General features: G+C 36.7%; 1 protein-coding gene across 3 annotated transcripts; it reads left to right on the top strand.

Moving 5' to 3' along the window:
- Window positions 1-1,837: 1,837 nt before the first annotated feature.
- On the top strand, window positions 1,838-22,167 carry LOC140140775 (uncharacterized). 3 transcript variants are annotated; one of them, XM_072162518.1, is made up of 4 exons: window positions 1,838-2,322; window positions 12,529-12,785; window positions 19,567-19,882; window positions 22,015-22,167. In XM_072162518.1, the coding sequence occupies exons 1-4, from the start codon at window positions 2,109-2,111 to the stop codon at window positions 22,032-22,034; spliced, it is 807 nt and encodes a 268-aa protein (XP_072018619.1). In that variant the 5' UTR covers window positions 1,838-2,108; the 3' UTR covers window positions 22,035-22,167. The 3 variants fall into 3 exon arrangements, with proteins under 3 accessions (XP_072018619.1, XP_072018618.1, XP_072018620.1); XM_072162517.1 differs by having other exon boundaries at window positions 1,840-2,322; window positions 19,567-19,950; XM_072162519.1 differs by lacking the exon at window positions 12,529-12,785 and adding an exon at window positions 12,241-12,452 and having other exon boundaries at window positions 1,847-2,322; window positions 19,567-19,950.
- Window positions 22,168-23,398: the final 1,231 nt, after the last annotated feature.

The following is a 23,398-nucleotide window of genomic DNA, read 5'->3' on the forward strand; positions in this document are numbered from 1 at the left end:
CAAGTAAGTCTTTAATAATAATAATAGACAATCCAGAATATGGAAGGAAGGCTTGGTGAAAAGGGCAGAGCCTGAAGCTGTGGAAGATCCAAGTAAACCTATGCCAAGTAAGCCTTTAATAATAATAACTGCAAACTGCAAGACAGAAAAAAGGAGGGAAAAAACCACAAAAGACAATCACACAAGACACTTACAGCCTGCTCCATTTAATTGTAAGATGAGATGAGATGCAATTTGTATTTTTTTTCCAAAATTTTTCCAATGATTTAGCTTCTTCGTTTAGGGAGTTCCGGAGGATTGGGCGTGTGGTTCTTACTGCTTCCAACGATCAGAACCAATAGACAGATTGTTGTCTGCAATCATGATTGCCATGATCAGTATAATACCGTACTGACGCGAGTATAGTCCCACCCCGTTTTGGGGTGAACATTTGTCAAAATTGGGGGTGGGACTATACTCGAATTTAAAAAAAAAAAAAAAAATTTTTTTAAAGTTTTTATTTTTTTTTCCGGTTTTGTAGTGTCCCTAGACCTAGACCTAAATGCTAGGATCATTCATGGTTGACCTAAAAAAAATAAAAAAATAAAAAAAATTCAAGATATTTTGTATTTTTAATATGAAAATTGATAATTTGTATTCATGTCATAGTCTATTAATGATTTCAAAATGCATTGAATTTGAATGCATTTTGAAATCATTATAGATTTTTTTTTTTTTCAGGTCAACCATGAATGATCCTAGCATTTAGGTCTAGGTCCTGGGACACTCCAAAGCCGAAAAAATAAATAACTTACCAAAACAAAAAAATTTTTTAATTTTTTTTTTTTTTTCAACAATGAATTATTTTAGCATTTAGGTCTAGGTCCTGGGACACTCCAAAGCCGAAAAAATAAATAACTTACCAAAACAAAATTTTTTTTTTTTTTTTTAATTTCTGAAATTTTTCGAAAATTTGGGGGTGGGACTTTACTCGAAGGTGGGACTATACTCGCGTCAGTACGGTAATAACAAGTTGGATTTCAAATGCCCTGAGATTAGCTTCTCAAGCATTAACCAACCCCATGGTGAATTATAAAGATGTATTTAAATTAGTGAAAAACAAGAAACAATGCTACTAACCAGTTGTTACAAATCAAAGAGATAGGCCTTTTAGAGTAGTCTTAAGGTTACTTACCACTAATAGGCTTGGGCGATACATGGAAATACGACGAGTAACTATTTGTTTGCATGGCATCTGAAAAGACTGCATTAAAATCGCTGAAATTTATCAAGTTATATAGCCAAAAAAGTACTTTTTAGTTGTTTGATGCTTCAAAATGGTATATTTTCTCTCATTATATGACATTTTTGTTGTAATAGTACCAAAATTCATACGCACAGCTTCGGTTTTTAGTAAATATTCGCCCTACCATATTGTAACTTTCAGCTTCGAGGCGCACTGCCATTTTAAGGTGTTTACGGTTCAGTGCGTTAAAACAAGAAAAGTCTCAGGTCAACCTATGTTGAGTTTTGATCATTTGGCATCTAAATCATATAGTTTCATCTGATATTAGTGGCATTTAACTGTGAGAGTTCTGAATATGAGAAAATTCCACCGAAATTAGCCATTTTACCCATTGAAACCCGTGTAATACATAATTAGTGGTATTTAACCTTAAAGCATTCCACACTGGCAGCTCTCCTGATGATCTCTGGTAGCAAATTCCAATTCCTTAAGGGCTGTAACCAAGAAAGCTCTGTCATCATATGTTGATCCAGATCAACATATGGTGCATGATGAAAGACTGATTTTGTATTATATATTCGCAAATATTGATGGATTCCATGATCATAGTGATAGCGAAGATGAAAAATCAGTAAAAAGTGAAGACACACGCTGAGAAAGTGGCAGCATCCCCAGCGGCGAGGACCAACCAGACACCCCACAGAGGCCTCCTCTGCTCAAAGGTCAGGCATTTGAACTTTCACCAACATCACCACCATATAGCTTTAATAAACACAGCCCGGTGACAAGTCCTACCAGTAGGACCAGCCTGTCACCACCACACCATAATTTCAGTAAATATAGTAATAGTGCAACTAGTCCTACAGCCAACCAGTCACCCTTTATGAGGCGGTTAAAGGGTACTACAAGTGGTAGCTCACCATCCACACCTACCAACAGCCCTATGGGTAGTCCAACAATTTTGAAGCGAATGATGACGGCCATTCGTAGGCGAAGCGAAACTGTCTTGACATTCCATCCGGATCAGTTTACAGACGGTGAACCAAAATCACCGCAAAAGCAAATGCAGCGGAGTGTATCATCTCCTGAGTTTTTAGGTAAGGGGTGACAACTGGTGTGACATGTTGTATCAAATTTGATCAATTAAAGTTGGGCATACTAGAGTGTTTATGGAATTCATTGGGCTATTCCATTTCAAATCCACACTCAACCTGTGGAAGATTTTGGACATGTCTTCCATAGGGAGAATATGAATTTCAAATGGGATAAACACATCAGGCAGCTCCATTTGAATGTCATACACCCTCTGAGAAAGATTCAACATGAATTTTCCACAGAGGGCAAGCAAGTTTCAATAGATTTGGTTAATGTGCTAATTCAATTTAGAATTCATTCCCCCGCTATGGAAGATATTACCAAAACTCTTCCACAGGGAGAGTGTTGACTATAAATGGAATAGCCCATTACTGGGTTTATTTTTGATATTGCTCAATCAATTTTTAGACTGATTTTTGATACAACATGTCATATTTGTTATACATTTAATCATTATTCTTGCATTCTGACTTTATCATTCATCAGTAACTCACTTGGGGACAGACACTAATATACATTTATAGACTAAATCCATAATTAGATAAGAAGTGAAGAGATTTTGACCAGCTTCAGAAGAACCTTTACAGTAGTATTCCTTTAAAAAAATTATTCTAGTAAATATCCATACACTGCCTATGGAAAACATGATCTTAATCTCCCATAGAGGGAGTGTGAATTTCAAATGGAGTCACCCATACAGGTAACCCCATTTGAAATTCACACCCCCTGTGTGGGAGATTAAGGGCATGTCTTCCATGGGGTGTATGGATTTCAACTGGAATAGTCCAATGGGATAGCTTTTGCTTGTTTCAAGCTTTCAACTAACAACCTGAAATTTGAATCATGATCAAATATAATCTTTTATTTTTTACTTTTAATATCATTTTCGTAGACAGTTCAATAATGCAATCTGTTATGTTACTGCTTTTTTATATTTTAAAAAGTGTGTTTTCTGTCATTAGGAGTTTGTGTGAAATCTTGGCAACTTTGGACTAATGGCATACTCTCTAAAGCTTTTACTTCCATGATATTCAACTTTCCTAGTCATATTATCATCAGTTAAGCCACTTATTCTAATAACTGTCATATATTGCTAAATGTACTCTCAAACATATACTCTATCTTAGCAGCAGTATTTTGCTCATGCTCTTTCTAAAAAAACCCAAATAATTCTTGGAAGGAAAAAGTGACAGGCCTATATATGGCAGGATATGTGCAATGAAATAATTCACAATTTGCTGTATCCAAAAATCCTTTGCATGGAAACCAAGACTATGTTATCATTGTTGCACAGCTCATCACTGCGCACAGTGAGCTGGTCGAATGTACAATGTAACAATGTGCCCACCAACATTTTTTTTTTTTTTTTTTTTTTTACAAAGGCTTTTGGACATTATCAAAATGGTCTATTTTATGTACATGAAAATAACGGTATATAAAGTAGTTTTTCAATCTGAAAGTTGATGAAGGGACTGAATTATTTTGGAATTGAACTCTGAATTCAATCAATTTATCATGAATAAAGTGTTACTAAATACACTGTAGTTCCTATCAGATTTAGGGGTTAATGAGTTACTGGTTTGTGATTCAGTGCAAGAATATGATTGTGTAATATTATTTACTACCAGTGTACAATAAGTTGTAGTGGTTCTCATTTACAATATTTTCTGCTTAGCAATCTCTTAGCCTCTGAATCTCTTGGGCTATTCAATTTAAATCCACATACCTTCTAAGGAGGATATTACCTTAATCTCCCACACAGGGGATTTAGATTTCATATGGGGCTACTTGAATGGGTGACTCCATTTGCAATTCACACTCCCTGTGTATAACATTAGGGTCATGTCTTCCATATGGTGTATGGATTTCAACTGGAATAACCCATTATTTCAGCAGAAAATGTGACAAAGTTGAGAACCACTACAACTTACATAAGGACCAAATAATTGTCTTTTGGAGTTGAGGATTACAATTGGCTTAAATACACCTGTTGTAATCCTCACCCATTATGTAAACCTGTTGTGTCTGCTCAGTGTTGTTTTGTTTTGCTGTGTTAAACCCCTTGTCTTGTAGACTTCACCTCATGATTCATAGGTCATTGTACTAATGTTGTAATATTTGATAATCATACTCCACTTTTGCTTGCATGGTCACTCTCTGTCTGATATCACAGCTAACTAATATGTGTGTTATTTGGTAGACTTGGGAGTGCATTTATTATCATTATTTTTTTTTTCAACTTCACATACCTACAAAATTTACTAAAATATTGACCAAAATAACATCATCGTAAAAGAGCTTTGTGCAAACTCTAATTAATAAGCTTTGTGTTTCTTCTAACAATGAGTGCATTATATGTTTCTAACAAACATTTTTGATCAAAACCATAATTGAAATTTTATACCTTTTCCCTCCTGTGATAATCTACCCATGTTGTCTCTATTATTGATTGTTAATACTTGAATTTATTATATTGTACACTTAGAAAATGTGCAATAGTATTCCCCTATATTCTCCAAAGTTACAATATAGCTAGATAATTTGAATAACAAAGCTCTATCTGTTAAAGACATCTTGTATTATAGTTTAAAAGTTTGCATAAGTAGCAACTTTCAAGATTTACAGTATTCACTGTATAAGTGATGTAATAATTGGATTAACTACCATAGCAATAGGTGAAAACAATTTTTGAACATATCGCGCTGCACTAGTACGTTCCCGTGAAGCCATAGATGTCAAAAGAGCAGGGATAAAGACCTGGATCATAATTCCATAGAATATTCATATGAAAGTTGATATCATGCTGATCTCTCGAGCTCGCACCAGATCTTTGAAAAGAGTGGTATTTTATTCAATCTATGATTGCAGACATGCACAGGTGATGAGTGTAACCAGCTTGTAGTGCCTGCCTACTGCCTACCTGCCTATGCCGAGTGGTGTCCTCGAACTGTGATGGCCCTCCATATCTTCCTGTCTTGCATTGCTGTTGTCATGTCAGTTGTTTCAAGTCCGGTGTCTTGTTTCAGAATGTCAACATATGTTAGGGCAGGCCTTCCTTGTTTCCTTTTCCCATGCTTCGGAATCCAGTGTGCCAGTTGAGATACAGGTTCTGTCTTGCTTCTATAGCAGTGACCAGCAGGATATAGTGCAGTGCAGGGGATATATACAAAAATTGTTTTCACCTATTGCTATGGTAGTTATCTAATTATTACATCACTTCTACGGCGAATACATGTACAAGGATCAGTTCTTCTAGTCTGACAATTAAGGCCTGTTTATTTCGTTCACAGATTAGACCCAGATTATAAAGTTATAAACTAGTTAAGGTAATGCCACTGATTGATTGTGTTCTAATCACTGATTGCAGTTCAAACACCGACACTCATTTCATACATAATTAGAAGAATCCTAGATAGCTAGTGAGTAGTGAATAATAAGATGAATAGGCAAGGTTGCTGCCCAATTGCACCAGAAATCCTATACAATGAGATGAGACACTCTGCATACATGGCCTATGCTGATGTTGAAATCACCTGAATCAATCGCCTGACAATCATAGCAACAGACCGATAATCTGATTGGCCGATTGTGCAGCAAATCGTTGGTCGGTGCAGATCAGCGCCCTTGAAATGAACACAAAGCTATGTGTATGTTGCTCATACATCTGTGTATGTCGCTCAAGGGCGCAGTGCGCCCTTGAAATGAACACAAAGCTCTGTGTATGTCGCTCATTAACAGGGCGCTCGCGTCAATCTGAGCAAGAGACTGCCGTTCTTTTCTGAAACCCAGTGTAGTTGCAGTTCCTTCCCTAGATTTTCTGTAATAAACACATTTGCTGTTACATTTTGTTCAGCTGTATAGCCCATAATTCTCCTCTATCCATTGATTACAAAACAAAGTACCAACACACTCCCATATAATGTCATTATGGCATTGTTTTAGCCTAAATATCCAACTATTTAATTACCAAATTGACCTATACACCAAGGGCTTCCCAGTGGTCAACGAGTCATGTGATACATATTCTCTGGTACCCTTTATAATACATCTGGGTGGAAAGTATTAGAAGCAAATTAAAGGAGCCTTGACCAAGTGTGAACCGACAACCTTGTGATCATGCTGCACTCATTAATGTCAGCCATATACAGCAGCATATACAGTGCACTGCACATGCAAATAGATTCGATTTGACAACATGTGATATCCATTTTGACATCGGGTTTGTTTGTTATACTCATGTGACTATCAGTGTCAAAGCTACGGCTGAAGCATGCTAAGAAGAATGGTCCATATGGAAGTAGAAGATAAGAAGGATCCACAATACATTGATGGTGAAATCACAAGTCACTTTCCTGACTTTTCATGATGGATCCTGCCCCGTACAACTATCAGAACCACTTCCAGATAACCATTAATATGTGAATACGAAAACAATCAACATCCTCCTGGATGGAGAGTATTCATTCCACACAATGCATACTGACAGCAACAAGAGGGACAGAGAAGCTACCAGAGGTTGATTGTTTTCCTATAAATGGGTATCTGGAAGTGGTTCAGATTGTTGTACAAGGTCAGATTTACCAAAGGGCGAGATGGCCCAGCCCAAGATCTAGGGGGCTCCCAAGCTTTGGGAGGATATAAAAAACAAACTAAATTTAAAATAAGAGGAAAGTGAGAAAGTATTAGTGGAAATCTGTTACATAGCCTATAGGTTACAGGAGTGGGGTAGGGTGGGTAGAAATAGGTTACAGGGGTGGGGTGTAATTAACATGTGGATCCGGATAGCCAGGGCCCTCAATTTTAACCTGGCACAAGGCCCTGAAAAATGTAAATGTGGCTCTGTTGTTGTGGTTCCATGTCATCTATTACTTCCATGATAGTTCTACCTGTCAAACAAGTTTATATTTTGAATGCCCTTAAACAGAAATCATAGAACTTCTATTTTTGTACTTGCACTGCATGAAATTAGTAGTTATGGCAATGCAGTTAAATATCACACTCACAGATGTCATTCTCTTCGATATTTGCAAAGCACACACGCATGCTTATGTTGCACAAGTAGGTGATCACTCTGCACAATACAAGCTAAGTAACAAGCTGGGAAATCAATGAACCATGAAGTAAACAAAGTTAGGTATATAGACGAATCCAAGGAACCAAGTGATAGTCAGAATTCATTCGGCCATTACTGGGGTCCATTCACACCCAAGTGGTGTTGTGACTGCCCAGTTGGGTAGATAAAAGCCGCTTATTTTGTATTGTGTTGTAAACTTTCATCATTCTTTTGTTGATCACGGGTGATGTAATGCAGTTTTAAATCCCACCAAGCCTACATTATTTCACATTTCAGGTGGGATGGAACCCAGCAATGTCTGCCATTGAGGTATAGATATGTGTGAAATTGGATGTGTCTATATACAATCAAGATAATAATGTTGGCACACTTTAAAATTTTAATGTCATTTGCTTCCTCCCACTTCCTCCAATACAATGTTGAGCAAAGCTATGTTTGTATTAGACCTGCAAGATCCGTCAATATTGATTGATGGGGGACTTGGGAAGTGTGGGAGGGAGGGAGTGTCTGTTTCAAATACTTGGTTGACTTGGGTAACTTGGATGCAGGGTTGTGATATAGTGCTCATTTGAAAAAAAACAAAGATTCTCAAGACCAAAACGTTTCATGGATTAGTTTCCCTATGGATGATTGTTACATGGGGCCAGTGCCTTCAGAAATTAGTCAAATAGCTCAATCGGTAACTACAGTGCCTGCTAGTCTAGCCCACACAGATCTGTTACAGCATTTTGCATAGATATTTTGTACTGCCCGATTTGGTGCAGTTTATGGTGTAAACATAAAGTCGGGTTCTGATCGGCTAATTGAATCACATCATCATCATATCAGCACCTCATTCACCTATCACTCTGCATAGCATCATGTGACACAGGCATGATTTTACGTGATTGGTCAGCCAGTGCGATACATGTAGTTATCTGCAAATAGGTTGCACGCATGAAAACATATTGAGCTTGAAATTCTATAATTACCATACACTTTGTACAAGTATTCTGCATGCGCGTATTTTGGGGCAAGAGGGGGCGGCGGAAGAAGAAGGGTCAGCAAAAGAGGGGCGGCGGAAGAAGAAGGTGCGGCAAAAAGAATTAGAAAAAAGTGCATAAAAAATTTGAAATGTGTTGGTTTTGCTCTTCACTTTTTCAAACCACCGAAAAAAAAAATTGGGTCAACCTTTTCGGGCTGTTGAAGAAGGGCGGCAAAATTGAATTTTCTTCAGCCCCCCGCCGGTAGGAGCGGCCACGGCACGCCACTGTTCTGGCTTGTTGCATTAATGCATGCAAGAAAAATAGGGAAAAAATGCACTTCTGCACACAGAGAGATCCTCATTTTGGTAGCCAAAGGGAGGATCTGAGCACAGGGGCAATAGTTTTGAAAGCATGCATGATTGGTGTGTGCATATTAAACCAATTAATGATGGGCATGTGATGAAGATTGATGTGATGTGGTAGGTTAATGGTGAATTGATTTACATGTATTGTGATGTGACATCCTTCCCTTATGTTTGTAGTGTTGTATGCATGTAGTGTTGTGATGATAACTGAAAATTGGGCCCAGTTTCACAAAGATCTAAATGCATCATGAATGCTTAGAAGTTTGAACCATCATGTTAGACTTATAGCAGATTCCACCTATTGCGGAAATTTAGGCTACCAGGCGATCATGCATATCACGCTAAAGATGAGGTACTATACAGATGATTGACCGACAGCTTGGATTTTTTGGAAATGAAAGTGGGTTGAATCTGCTATAGTCTTCTAATGGAGTCATCTCCAAGTACCCATGATGCATTGTGAGTTGATGTGAAATTCTGCCCAGATTAGATTGGTCCTTAATGATAACACGGTAGTAAAACTGTCACCCTTTACTTATACTAGTGATAATAGGTGAAACTGTCAGAATCAGGGGTGCATTTTACTCATTTTTAGGACACATTTTATCAAGTCTTAAAGCGATCCCAACTTCCAAACCCATTGGGATATTCCAGTTGAAATCCATACACCCTCTGTGCAAGACATGCCCTTAAACTCCCACACAGCTAGGAGTGTAAATTTCAAATGGGATTACCTGAATGGGTAACTCCATTTGAAATCTATACCCCCTGTATGGGAGATTAAGGTCATATTTTTATAGGGGTGTATGGATTTCACCTGGAATAACCCATAGTAACTCTTCCAGGGTTTTATATGTTAGGGTTGCAATGAGTTTTTACAGTCACTTCAAGAACTTATGATATGAGTAAGATTTACATGTAATCTTTCACCTAGAGAAGTCCTTTTCAGGGGTCCTTTTCAACCTTCTGAAAAGGACTTCTCTAAGGAAAGATTAAATTTTACTCATGTTTACCGACCTAAGTACCAAGAAATGTCAAAACTTATTATGTGTTGTAAGTGTTTGTAAAATACACCCCTGATGTGTAAAAATTGACATAAGACACTTCGCTTGCTGTAAGAGTGGTTGTCATTTTTATTATTGATGAATTAATTTTGTATGATCATGGCTAAACCATACTCAAAGTATGGAGATGATGCTGATTACATTCAGCATTGGGTTATTCTAGTTGACATGGCCTTAGTCTTTCATACAGGGAGTGTGAAATGGGGTTACCTGAATGGGTGACTCCATTTGATATCTTACACCCTGTGTGAGAGACTAAGGTCATGTCTGTCATGGGGGGACAACCTTGCATTATCATATTACACAGGGCTGTGTTGTGTAGCTGATATGGGGAAGTTTCAGCAAAATTTTGGATCCATTTCTATATTCTTAACTTTACACCAGCCCTAACCTTTGCAAGCTAGTACGTACTTGGTCAACCACAATGATTAAGATATCAGTACAGTGTAGGTGAATATATGGGGGTCATTTGCATCATAGAAACTTGATTAAAAAGGAGCAATATGGAACTTTGATTGAACAGCTGGAGAACTTAAGAATTTTTATTCAAAAAAAAACCAAAACAATTTCCTCTCCCCCAACCCTTTGTCAGTCCATATTAACAGCAACCAACAGTAACAAACCCCCTCGTAAATTTTAATACATAATGATTTAATCGATTTAAGTTATAGACATGTAATATGTTTATCCTAATTTCTTCCATCAGTTGATAACATGGCTTGTATTTACAAAGAAGGACTAACTTTATTCCTTGACCAAATAGGTATTTGAGAGCACCCTGTAATTAAAGAAAAATCCATGTATTTACAGATCTACTTGAAAACAAAAACCTTCTGCAAAATTTTATATTAGAGAATCCTCTTGTGGCAACTTCAAGAAGCTGGATTCAATTGGGGGCTTTAGGCTTTAAAATGGATCCTTGAGCAGGACTGCTAACATAACCACACACAAGTAGCCCACTTTTCTGGATAGTATAGCATATTTTAGTCACAATTATTTCAAAAACAAGTGACACACATAATGATCTGATTTAGGTGCCTATCCAAGATTCATAACCTCATTAATAAACGCGATGCGTCCGATCCACTCATATTTTATTATTTGCGAAAACGTGAATGCAAATCGAGGTCATTAATATCTCACAATTGACTGCAAAATGCGTAATAATGTCGCACACAATTGACCTCAGCGTGCGCCCAGACAGCGTCCAACAAACTGCTGCAAGCGCTGGCTGCCGATTTGGATTGCGCGCTACCATATTTGCACAGATTCTGATACGCACTTTTGTTATTGGTCGTCTTGTTTTAGCTTGGTCTATTTTGGGAAAGGGAAGATGTAAAAATTGTTTATTTTTACAAACTTTTGAGGAAAATTTTGTGTTATTTTGTAAAATTAAAAGATCAAAGTGACGGTTATGAATGCGGATAATAACTTTGCATCTGTAATATGTCGCGCATTGTGAAAAATCTAAACATTTTGCTTTGGACCTCGGAATATTCCCTCGGGATATTCCTCGGTTCCAAAGGCAAAATGTTTAGATTTTTCACAATGCCCTCCAAATAACCGATGCGCAGTTATTAACCTCTAAGTATCCAACTGTTGCTCCACTTGGATGTGTTTGAACTAAATAGAGCTTTTATTTATGTCCCACCTATAGGCCCTCTTCCCTAACTCCAGTCTGGGACTCAAGTCAGTCCACCTTTGTGATTATCAGACATTTTATCTAACAAAGGAAATATAATTTTTACCCAATTATTATGTTTTTTCTTTTATGTAACATTCATCCCAAACAAAACAATAAATTTGTGTGTTTATTGCTATTTTCATATCACTTTCAGATTCTGCTGGCAAGCATCAAATTTTAGAGTGTCTAAATTCAGTTGCAGACATGAAAATGGGCTATGTAAAAACACTTTAAAAAGCTTCTTCAATGTGGTTATTTGATGTTTTTATTTGATTAACAGCTTCATTATTGTTTTACTTTCATGCGCTTCAAAAATCTTTTTGGCCTCTTTGCTTTATATGAAAAGTTCCAAACACCACAGAAATGAATTAGAAGGGATTGCTATGAGTTTGGCAGACAACAAAATATGTAATCGCCTTTGTTAAAAAAGTCATGTTATGCATGAATTATTTTTGAATTAGCAAATAAGGGATTAGCGTTTTAGTCTCAGAGGGCAGCATATCAATTTGATCTCCATTTAAAAATTGATATGGTGCCCTCTAAAGCTGTAGCGTTGATCCCCTGTTCGCTAAATCAATAATAATTCATGTGTAATACAAATTTACCAAAAGACGAATACGGATTCGGCTGTCTGCCAAACTCATAACGATATAATAGATGAAAATTATCAAATGAAGGGAAGCAGCAAAAGACAAAAATCCTCAAATTCACAAAGACTATGCTTGCATTGCTAACATCCCATGAGTCTTCATCTATTTCTATTTTTAGAAGGTAGCCCGGAGGGAGACATGTTAAAACACTACAGTAGCCTCAAAAGCAGTAACGTCCCAGTAATAGGCCTAGACCGAACCAAAGCAGCCCGTATCAGTCGTAGAGAGAGCCAGAAAAGAGCAGATTGGTATCGCCAACAACTTCAGAAAACACGCACTGCAAGAAACGATAAAACACTTGCAAAGAGGGCGCTGCAGCAGTCGCTAATGGTATGTAACATGCAAATTTGGTATGTTTTGTATGTATTTTGGATTAATAATTGATGTTTTTGTTCTAAATAAATAGACAAGTCTTGCGATAGTGAAGCTTCGACATCATCGGTGCCAGAAACGTCATCGTTGCCAGGAACTCCTGAATATACCAGAAAGGATGTGTTCAGAGAACAAATTAGAAGCTTTAAGAAGGCAAAGGTCGGTTTGACAGGTCTGGAAAGATCGACAAGCGTAAAGCATAAGGGATTCTATCAGCAGCAACTTACGGTTGCCAGAAAGAAACAGAATGAGAGGGTTCTCGAGAAGAGAGCTTTAGAGAGGACGTTAACGGTAGGTGGTTATGAATTACATCCTCTGCCATGCCGGGTTGCCATGCAGTTCATAACATAACATAGCCTGGATATATAACGCTTGTACTCATGTGTGCTTACACTGTATGTAAGATCTATCCGGAAATATAACGCTTGTATTCATGTGTGCTTACATCTGTAAGATCTACCTGGAAATGTAACTCTTAGCAGCATGTAGACTGATATTGGACTCTGTCATATTAACATAAGCTTAAAAAGTTACCTTTTCAGAGTCTGAGTAGAGCAGAGATGTAGCTTGGCGTGCCATCACAGCGTCTTCATTTAGCGTAGTGATTCATTCGCCATCTGTGTCGATCTACTGTCACTTGACCACCCTCCGGGTGGTCAGGTGACCGGAGGAGTGTAATCCCTACGCTGAATGAAGATGCGGTGATGGCGTCGCAAGCTACTTCTCTGCTCTACTCAGACTCTGAAAAGGTAACTTTTTATGCTTATATAATATAACTCTTGTATTCATGTGTGCTTACCTCGGTAACATCTAGCTGGAAATAAAATGCTTGTATTCATGTACGCTTACATCGGTAACATCTACTTGGCGATATAACGCTTGTATTCATGTGTGCTTACATCGATAACATCTGCTTTGTGGTGTTACATCTGGATCTGTGGAGATATTTATAGCAGAGCATTCTTCATACTATATGCCATACTACATGTATATAAATATTTTAATGTGCTATAGCAGGAGTTCTCAATATTAGGCAGCCTGCAGGCCAGATGCAGCCTGCCGACTAATTGTACAGTAAATAAGGCCAAAAAAAAAAAAAGGTTTGTCTCAAAGCTATGCTGCAGCGTTTGTAAAATCGCATACGATTTGTGTTGATAAGATTTACAACTAGTACTACTTGCTGCTCAAGAAAGTAGACAAATCAATGCACTTAGTGATTCTCGGGGCATGTCTTGTTTGTTTTGTGCAACTTGTTACTTGATTTTATGTATTGTATCATTAGGGGATAGTCACATCTGGCCTTTTTAGTCACTTCATAATATCACGGAATAGGCCTGGAAGCGGCACTAGAAATTAGCATGAAGCCGCATTCATATGTAAATAGCGTATTGTTATTTAAATTTGCGCCCAGACGTATTGAGGGCGACAGTCATGTTATCCAGACAGAGAATGTCTTGATGCGCCAGGCATGTCAAATTGCTGAGTGAATGTGTATAAATCCCCTTTCTGTATAGGTAATAAGCTAGTAGGCCTATATTTCGTGTTCCAGTTTGTTATAACCAAAAAATAAGTATTATATTAAATATATTAAGTGTATAAACTTTGAAGTTGACGTGAATTTGAAGTGCAGAGCTCCAAATCTAGCTAAATCGTGTAGTGTGAAATTATGCTGTGTGACCCCATCTGCGTGGTAGAATTATATTCATAAAACATTGAATTTAACATATAATATGGGCAGCCAACCACGATTTATCAGCATTTAAAAGATATATTAATTAGCAAAGATAGATAATCAATAATACAAATGTCAATTTAACTAGTAAACAAGTCTGAAATCTTAAAATGTTGCCACGTGATTTCCCGAACACATGATATTTCAGCATGTGACCATTATTCAGATTTACCGTAAGTATTTAGAGTATGGTACACGGCTTGCAGGCAATTGTGTATTTCTTTACTTCCGTATAAAATCAATAATTCATGCAGGGAGCCAAGTAACATTCTGTCTGCTTAGTGCAGATTGTATTTTATTTTACTTGAGAGCATAATAGAAATACATAAAGACGAATAAGGCGCCATGATGGAAAGCTATGGAAGGTCAGGTCGGGTATCAAAGGTTATTTTAACTTCAAATACTACTTGTGTTTCACACCTTGCCTCTGTCACGTATTTCCTTCATATTATTGACTTCAAGTCCTAATTTTGACTTTGCTATTGCAAAATGTCATTTCATATCAAATTAGTAGACTTTCTTTGAAAGAACATATCACTGGTGCCTGATGGGAATACCTGTCCGCCATTTCATTAAACTGGATCAATTTCGCGTGATTTGTGCCCAGATGTATTGGGGGCGCGCTATACTCTCATTGAACAGGCAAAGTTCGCAAAACTAACAACGTTGTTATTTGCTAATATTAATTAACATGATCCAAGGGGTCGAACATGAATTATTCATAACGGATCGATAACTGGCCTCACTTTCTAGCTAGTAAACCAGCGGAATTTTCCATAGGTTTTGCGTTGCTAATAGAACAACCGTGAATTTAGTGTCACCCCCTTGATAATATTCTCCATGTCATTGTTTGTGTGCTTTTGTATATTTTAATGTTGTAATATTGAAATAAAAGTTTGGTGTGATACCGTAGAATTCCATCTACAAGCATACCTCTAAATAAGGGTTTTTTTTGACAAAAGCGACTAAAGGCAGACACCCGCCACAAAAGCATACAATAGATTGGTCTTGCAATAATGTGTGTTTGTACAGCTGTCTATCAGTAATATAGTTGCTCAAATTCCAAATACATGTAATAAATTTTATGGAGGGTGTCTGCCTTTCGTAAAAAAACCCTCATTTAGAGGCAGGCATATATGCTTATGATGTATAAGTGTATAATAACTAATAAATTAAAGGCCAGGCTATAGATGAGTTGACCTCTGACATTACTGCCTGACAGTATACGTGCCCATAATTCCTTGCCCCTATAATATACATAACTTATGATACCAGTGTGTAGTTATTTTTTGAGGAAAATGCAAAATTAGTCACAAAATTTATCAGGGGGGGGTAGTACCACCTTAACTCTGTGAATGTGGTTGTAAACAATATAGACATTTGAATAATTTCAATATTGATCTGCAAATGTGGAAATGCTCCTCTAAAACATCACCTCAGGTGATATCAGAGTTAAGGGTGGTCTTAACCCTGGAATTATGGAAACTTCGGGCCTCATAACTGCTAAATTATTAGTCTAAAGAATATAAAGTATACAATTTTAGACTGAAATGACTTGCTGAATTCATCTGTGAGGTCAATTTGGGCCAAAATGCTCATTTTGGAGAAAATACCAAAAACGGGTTTTTTTGGCCCAAATTTTAAGTGCAGCGTAACAAAAAAATTGTTTGGCCAAAAAAAATTTTTATTAATTTTTAAAAACTAAATAAAAATATCTAGGGACCGTTTTTTTATTTTTTTGAATTTTGACCAACTTTGAGAAATTTGCACCAAAAATGGTCAAAAAATGCAAAATTTTCAAAAAAATCATAAAAAAGCCTGATTTTTGCCCAAATTTCAAATATTTTTGGTGAAGTTGGTCAAAATTCAAAAAAAATGAAAAAATGGTTCCTAGATATTTTTATCTAGTTTTTAAAAATTAATAAAAATTTTTTTTTGGCCAAACAATTTTTTTTTTACGTTGCACGAAAAATTTGGGCCAAAAAAACCGTTTTTTTGGGATTTTCTCCAAAAATGAGCATTTTGGCCCAAATTGGACCTCACAGATGAATTCATCAAGTCATTTCCATTCTAAAAATGTATACTTTTATATTGTTTAGACTAATAATTTAGCAGTTATGAGGCCCGAAAGTGTTCATAATTCCAGGGTTCAGACCAACCTTAAGGGTTGGATAAGAGCTAATCTAACCCTAATCCTGATATCACCTGAGGTGATATTTTTCGATGAGCATTTCCACAAATGTATAATTAGGAGCTTTTAAAAATGTTATACAACATATAGGGCTGTTAAGAGTGCACTAATATTGGGCTATTATTCCAGTTGAAATCCATACACCCCATATGACCTTAATTTCCCACACAGGGGATGTGGAGTCGTTCATTCAGGTAAGCTTATTTGAAATTCACACTCCCCATGTGAAAGATTAAGGTCATGTCTTCCATGTAGTTTTATGGATTTTAACTGGAATAGCCTATAGCATTTGTTTATGCTATTACTGTGTTATTTCTCATACTCGTTTGTGTATAATAAAAATGTGATCATCCACCACAAATGAGGTCAGAAGTCTGCAAATGTGATTTAGAGCTATAATGCAAAATATCCAAAAATCCATATATTTTGAGAAAAAAATAGATTTTCACAGATTTGAAATGTTTCATACTTCTCTTCTACAGCTGCAAAGTTACACAGCTATACAAAACCTAAAGAAAATTAAAAATTGACATTTTATGGAGCTGGTTTCAACAGAAATAATAGAAATTTGGTAACTTTAAGTGGAGTTTTCTCAGTGTTGTGCTCTGTTGTAAGGCAAATTTTGAAAAAATGTAAATTCATTTCAGGATATCATACAGAGTTGGTTGAAGGTCTTGCACAAATACAATTTTTTTTGGTCTTGCACAAATACATTTGTCTCAAAGATTGCGTGCGCATTTGTAAAATTGCACAATTTGATGAAAAAGAAATGCGGAAATTTGTTTTTATTTCAACAAAAAAAAAAATTAGTTTTTTACAGAATAATTCAGCGAAAATCAGATTTTTTTTCTCAAAATACCATAAAAATACTAAGTCGGGAATTGATTTTTTTTTTTTTGCCTAAGCTGCAGTAACAAGTAGAACAACTAAATAGTTGTCATCTGCATCACATACTGTCGTAGCTCAAAAGGCTGCCTTGTGTGATTTTTGTTTTGATCATTGTTATCTGATTGTGAAGAGATATGCTGTAAAATTAACTTTATATGTTAATTTTGAGGTATTATTACAATCATAACATGCTGAAATATAAAATGACAATTATGTAATACAACAGTGATAATAAAAATCACATTATTATCAAAATAATTGGAACCGGGATATGTGACATTAAAAAAAATGTTAAAATATAAAATCACTAATAATCGTAATTTTTGTGCTACTAATGTAACAGGGCATATGTGAACTTTAGGAGTATTTTGTGATCCTAGTATCTTCTTTTTATGACATTTTTCAGTAGATATCCACAAAAAAGCTTACTCCCAAAATTTCAGGTGATTTTGCGCTTGTGAGTAATGCATGATTATGTGACTGTGTACGAGCACTGCTCCATAGACAATGTGTTGTAATTTCATTCTGGTATACCAGAACGTAATTCAAATGTGACGATATTTTTGCTAAACGAATTAATCTGCGGCCGTGTATCCTGAACTCGCCACCCTTAGCGTTACATGACAAATATTAAGAATTTTTACACCAACCGGGTTTCTAATTAGGCTATCTCGACAATCATCAATTCTAAACTAGCAAAAGTATACATTTTTGGAAAGCTGACAGCATAAGCAATTCAAATATATACATTTCAACTCATTATACAGGGTGACCTGCAAGTTATACAGGGTGGAATAAAAAATATTTTGATAAAAAATGGGTCACTCAATGCATTGCTTATTACCAACTTACAGTAATAAACTGGAAGTAAACAACATTCATTTGGTTAGAGGATATGGAGAGCCAACTGACTTTGGAAGAAACCAAAATCACAGCAGTTTGGTAATCTAGGAATATAGGGTGTCCCAAAGTATGTTAGATTTTTTTACAATTCAACATATTTTGAACCTAAACATTCCCCCCTAACCCATACAGAAAAAATATGTCCATGTTTAGATTCCTCGTCAAATTTCCCTTCAGAAAATCTATACTTTGACTATGATAGGATAAGTAATTAAAATTTTACAGTAACTTTTAGATTTTGAAGACATCTGCATTACTTACTACAGTGTTTAATATGACAACGGGTAGTTTTGTATGGAAAAGTTTGTATTTTATAGACTAAACCAATCATAAATTATTAAAAACAATTAGTAGAATTGTTTAGCTGCAAGGCCATGAGTGGTTTAGATGCTAAATAGAGTCCAAATCCAATTTACAGCCTTTACAGAAGCAGATTACGCACTAAAAATACCAATCCCATAGAGTTTGTGTGTACCACATCCCCCACCACCACATCCCCCACCACCGCCACCCTGCCCATTCTGAATTCTTTGAAGCACAGTGTCAGTATTAAAAAGTTCAAGTATTTGTTTTACAGGGTTGAAAGTGCATTTTATTTAGCAATAAAATGACACCACAAGCATGACAATACCTTCTTGCTTGACAGAGATATCATCATTTGTTTTGAGTCGACTTTGGCAAAATGTAACATCGCCACCTTTTTTTGGTGGCGAGCTCAAGACACACGACCCTGCGAGAAATTTTTTGCGCATAAACATTATGTAGCCAGAAGTTTCCAGTAGTATCAAAATCTTTTGAGAAAAAATGGGGGGATGAGGCTGTGGATCACGAAATGCCCCTTTAATGATCTGATAATTTGAAGCCAAAATAGATTGTTGCATCTGGGAGCTATTACCATTCATATGAAGATCGATGTGTTGATAGTTTTGCTGAATGTACATTCAAAATATCTAATATCGAGGGTTCAGAACCAGAAAGCCGTAACTCACTATGACCAGCTCTCACAAAATGAGCATAATGTTGGCTCCTTAATCGCTTTGGTCTTCAAAAATCAATATTCCCTCCAAAATGTCTTTTGTTTTCTATTGAATTTTGTCATGCTTAATGGACTCTATCTTCTATAGTGCCCTGGCAACTTTATGCTCATTTTGTGGAAGCAGGTGATAGTGAGTTGAGGCTCTCTGGCTCTCATCCCTTGATATTTTAGGTGGAAATATAATAGCTTAATTTTACGAAATTCCATTTTCTGTGTTTTCTGCTCCAATTCCGTGATTTTTTTCTGTTCTCTATAAAACGGAAAGAAGAAATGCCTTTGTATCTGTGATGTAATCATGTTGACTGTGTCTATTTTATTTCAGGATCGTAAAGATGAACTCCAAAGAATAGAAGCTTTCTTCAAGGCATCCATCGACCACAAAAACTTACAAGAATGGAAATCACAAAATGAACATATAGTAACACACACAATTGACAGATTAAATAGAAAACAACAGAACGATTCACCGCAAACACGGGATAGCAGTTCTGAAGGTGCAAGTGAGTCCGCATCCGCTGGTGATGTATCAATAGAGGGCGCACCAGCCGAGGGTTTATCATCTGTGGAGGGTGTGGAGCAAATTAGTGGTATGGCTAGGTCATCATTGGTGCTAAGTCCTGGTAGACCGAGAGCCGAGAGTGAGTGCTCGGAGACTAGCATATAACACATCATTTAGCTGACAGCTACATTGTTATTATATAATCATGTAAGTGGGTTTAGCAGGTTAGCTAACATAGGTTGCTAGCTCATTCTAAATTGTGTTAATCAAAGAAGGTATTCAGAGTATCCCACAATGCACTCTGATTCTGTGTTGTACATGCCAATGGGTTGAAGGTTTCAGTGTAAATATGGAGCATGTGGATGCACTCCCCCCCTCTTAAACAGGAGGGGCAGCTGCTCCACGATTGAGAATTCTTGATGGCAAACAGGAGTTTCTGTTGGGATGTTGTGAATATCTTCTCCTGGTTGACTTCTTGTATTTCGACTTCAATATCATCCACTTACACTATAGGCTTCCAAAAAATCGCTTAGCAAGTATTTAACTTTTATGTAAAATCACACCATTAAACAAGGAATGTGTGACATGATCTGGTCCATGAAGGACAAAGGCAGCAAATTTGAAAATGAGATAAGGCAAAATATGGAGTTAAAAACTAATAAAAGAAATAAGAAAATAGACATAACTTCAGAACCAAGTAGGCCTATGCTAGACTGTTGGTGGTTTTAGTATATGATAGCCTGATGTTTGTATAAAATGCTTCCTTTGGCCTCCATATGGACCAGATTGTGTCACATAGTGTGCTTGTTTACATACCATTTAGCAATTACAACAACTTATTTAAAATATACCTCAGCTTTTATTCTGAACAAGGTTCTGAACTATTTTGTTCAAAGGCCACAAGGGGCCAAACACATTTCAAACATGAGATCCAAATGTACTTCATTTTTCCTTTACATTTTAAGAGTTGGACAAGGCTCAAATATCAGTGTTTTGGGGTCAGATTTGGCCCTTGGGCTGCCTGTTAACAATCCTGTCCTAAGCAATTAATACTTGCTTACAGATAGTGATTTCACAGAAGTTAGACACAGTATTTTTGAGTTTGGGATTATTTGGACACCCATGAAAAAATACCTTTCTCCTATTTTTTGTTGTTGTTTTTGTTCGCAGATGATATACATGTTGAAATATAAAGTAGTCTTCCAGGTATTTTCTTTGCATAGTTTGCAAAAGATCCTAGAACAATTTTTCATTTCATGATAGCCTCTAATCTTAATGAGTTTATGAGTGGTTAAATTCATGTTATGCATGTATTATTTTGAATTGAAGAACAAAGGACCAGCGCTTTAGCTCCAGAGGGCAGCATGTATTTTTTTAGCTAACCCCTCTTTTGCTTACTTATGCTGAAGTCAGGTATAAAATTGATATGCTGCAATCTAGTGCTAAAGTGCTGAGCCTTAGCTTGTTCTCTACTTCAAAATAATTTGTGAGTAACCTGAATTTATCAAAGAGACAAATCAAGATTTGGCGATCTGCCAAACTCATAATGATATGTCTACAAGCTTTCCTTGCCTGCAGCATTCTATATATATTCTAGCTGTCCAGTAGACCATCTTGGTAATTCCCGTAAGCATTTGCAAGCATAACAGAGACTATTATGTCTTTGTCAGGGACAGGCGATTTGCGCGGAAAAAAATAGCAAATTGCGCGGTATTGCACGGAAAAAAAAGTTCAGCGCAAATCGCCTGTCCCTGGTCATTGTCAATGCACAGATGGTCAGTGCACACAACCAGCTGATGAATGTGTGCTTTGACTATGTATAACATAGTCTCGGTTTGACTGTTTCTTTTGCAAAGGCATTTGGGGATTATGGACACGGTTACCTTAACACCATAATTACAAAAACTGTTGTGGGTTTATGTAATAGATTCAGATTAGAAAAAGAATAGCCCAATATCATATGTATTTAGTACTTATAAAAGAAAAATGCATAGCTTTCCCTTGCATGTTCTGATATCTAATAGTGAGCCACTTGTAGAAAATAGTGTAAACTGAATTAAAGCTAAACTTTCTGTGCAGTTAAGAATTCTATTGCTCAACATGGTATTGCAGGTATAAGTTAGTGTTTCTCAAACTGGGCCGTGACCCTCTGGGGGTCGCGGACCATTTGAAAAAGGGTCACAAGCAAAACCTGTCGACATTTTAAGAAATGATTAAACTTATTGTATATTTAAGTAATTATGCTCCATAATTATTATTTTTTTGTAATAGGTGACAGCGACAGTGACTAGTGTTAGTCTAACTTCACCATGCACAAGCCGTTGATCGCACCTTATGTTCAATGCCAACCTTCTCAAGCAGTCAAGAGGAAACTGCTGCAGACGAGCTCTGAATTGCTGCATGGATAAATCCTATCTCTTATCATATATATTTAATGGTTGAGGTGAGGTACCCACTTAATCTGTGGTCACCATTCCAGATGGAGGCAATCGAGAATGACTCTTATCTCAGCTCTACGAGAAAGTGATAAAGGTTAACAGTAAAACATTTCTTCAAGGTTCATGTCTCTTGCAGCTTCCTGGTACATTTTGGACTTGGTATATGTACAGCTGTCTGCTATTATACCAGTGTTGGCCATTTTATTTGAGGTGCTTCTATATCTTTACGAATTCAGCAGAAGGCCGAATCTGGATTCGTCTTTTTGATCAATTGATATGCTGCGCTCTGATCTGGGGCAAAAGTGCTGATCCACTGTTCTCTAATTGAAAATAATTCATGCATAACATGACTTTATCAAAAAGATGGATTCGGCCATTTGCTAAACTCATAACTACATTTGCTTGATGTGCCTCTCTATGTACACTGGTCTCCAGCTTCTGATGATGGTGACGGATGTAAAATGTTATATCACTCATACATAAATTCTATACTTATACCTCACAATATGTTATGACCATTTGCGCCTAAACCGTCTAATATGTGTGTCATGTAAGTCAGTGGCGTAGCCAAAGGAAGGACCAGGGGGGAGGGAGGACCCCCTATTCCTGAATGTCCGTTAGTACATTTCGCCACATGCCAGTAGAAGAATTTTCTGATTTATGGTCTGTTTAAAGCCAAGTTTACTAAAATTTGGCTCATTTTAGCATTAACAGTAAAGTAATTGTGGGTGCAGCACATCCAGGAAATTTTGATGTAGACACCCTTTCAAAAAGTGTCGAAATCTTAGACCGCCCATTCATTTACAATTGTGTGCCCCCTGGTCCCCAAAAGGTGGCTTGATTGTTAACCTTTTGGAAAATTTGAATATTGGTATGCAGCAAAACTAGGTGCTGCATAGTTGAATATCAAATATTCTGGAAAGTAATAGAATTATGTGTATGTGTAATATAAACAAGTATTAACTGTCTCATAAATTTGTGCAATGGTAAAAATATAATCACTCGGTGAAAGATGCATGGAACCATGGACGAAAGAGATAACAGAACGTGTCCAAGCAGTCAAAATCTCAGCATCACCCGATAATGAGGGACGATTGTTCCATGAAATGCGACAGGCAAAACTGCTATGCACGTACCGCGTATATTTACGGTCTTTCGCGTAAATGCGAAGACACACAAAGCTCTATCGCGTATACTCAAAGGCACACAGGCACGAT

This window comes from Amphiura filiformis, chromosome 19 (assembly GCF_039555335.1).
Source record: "Amphiura filiformis chromosome 19, Afil_fr2py, whole genome shotgun sequence".
In the NCBI taxonomy this organism is placed as follows: Eukaryota; Metazoa; Echinodermata; class Ophiuroidea; order Amphilepidida; family Amphiuridae; genus Amphiura; species Amphiura filiformis.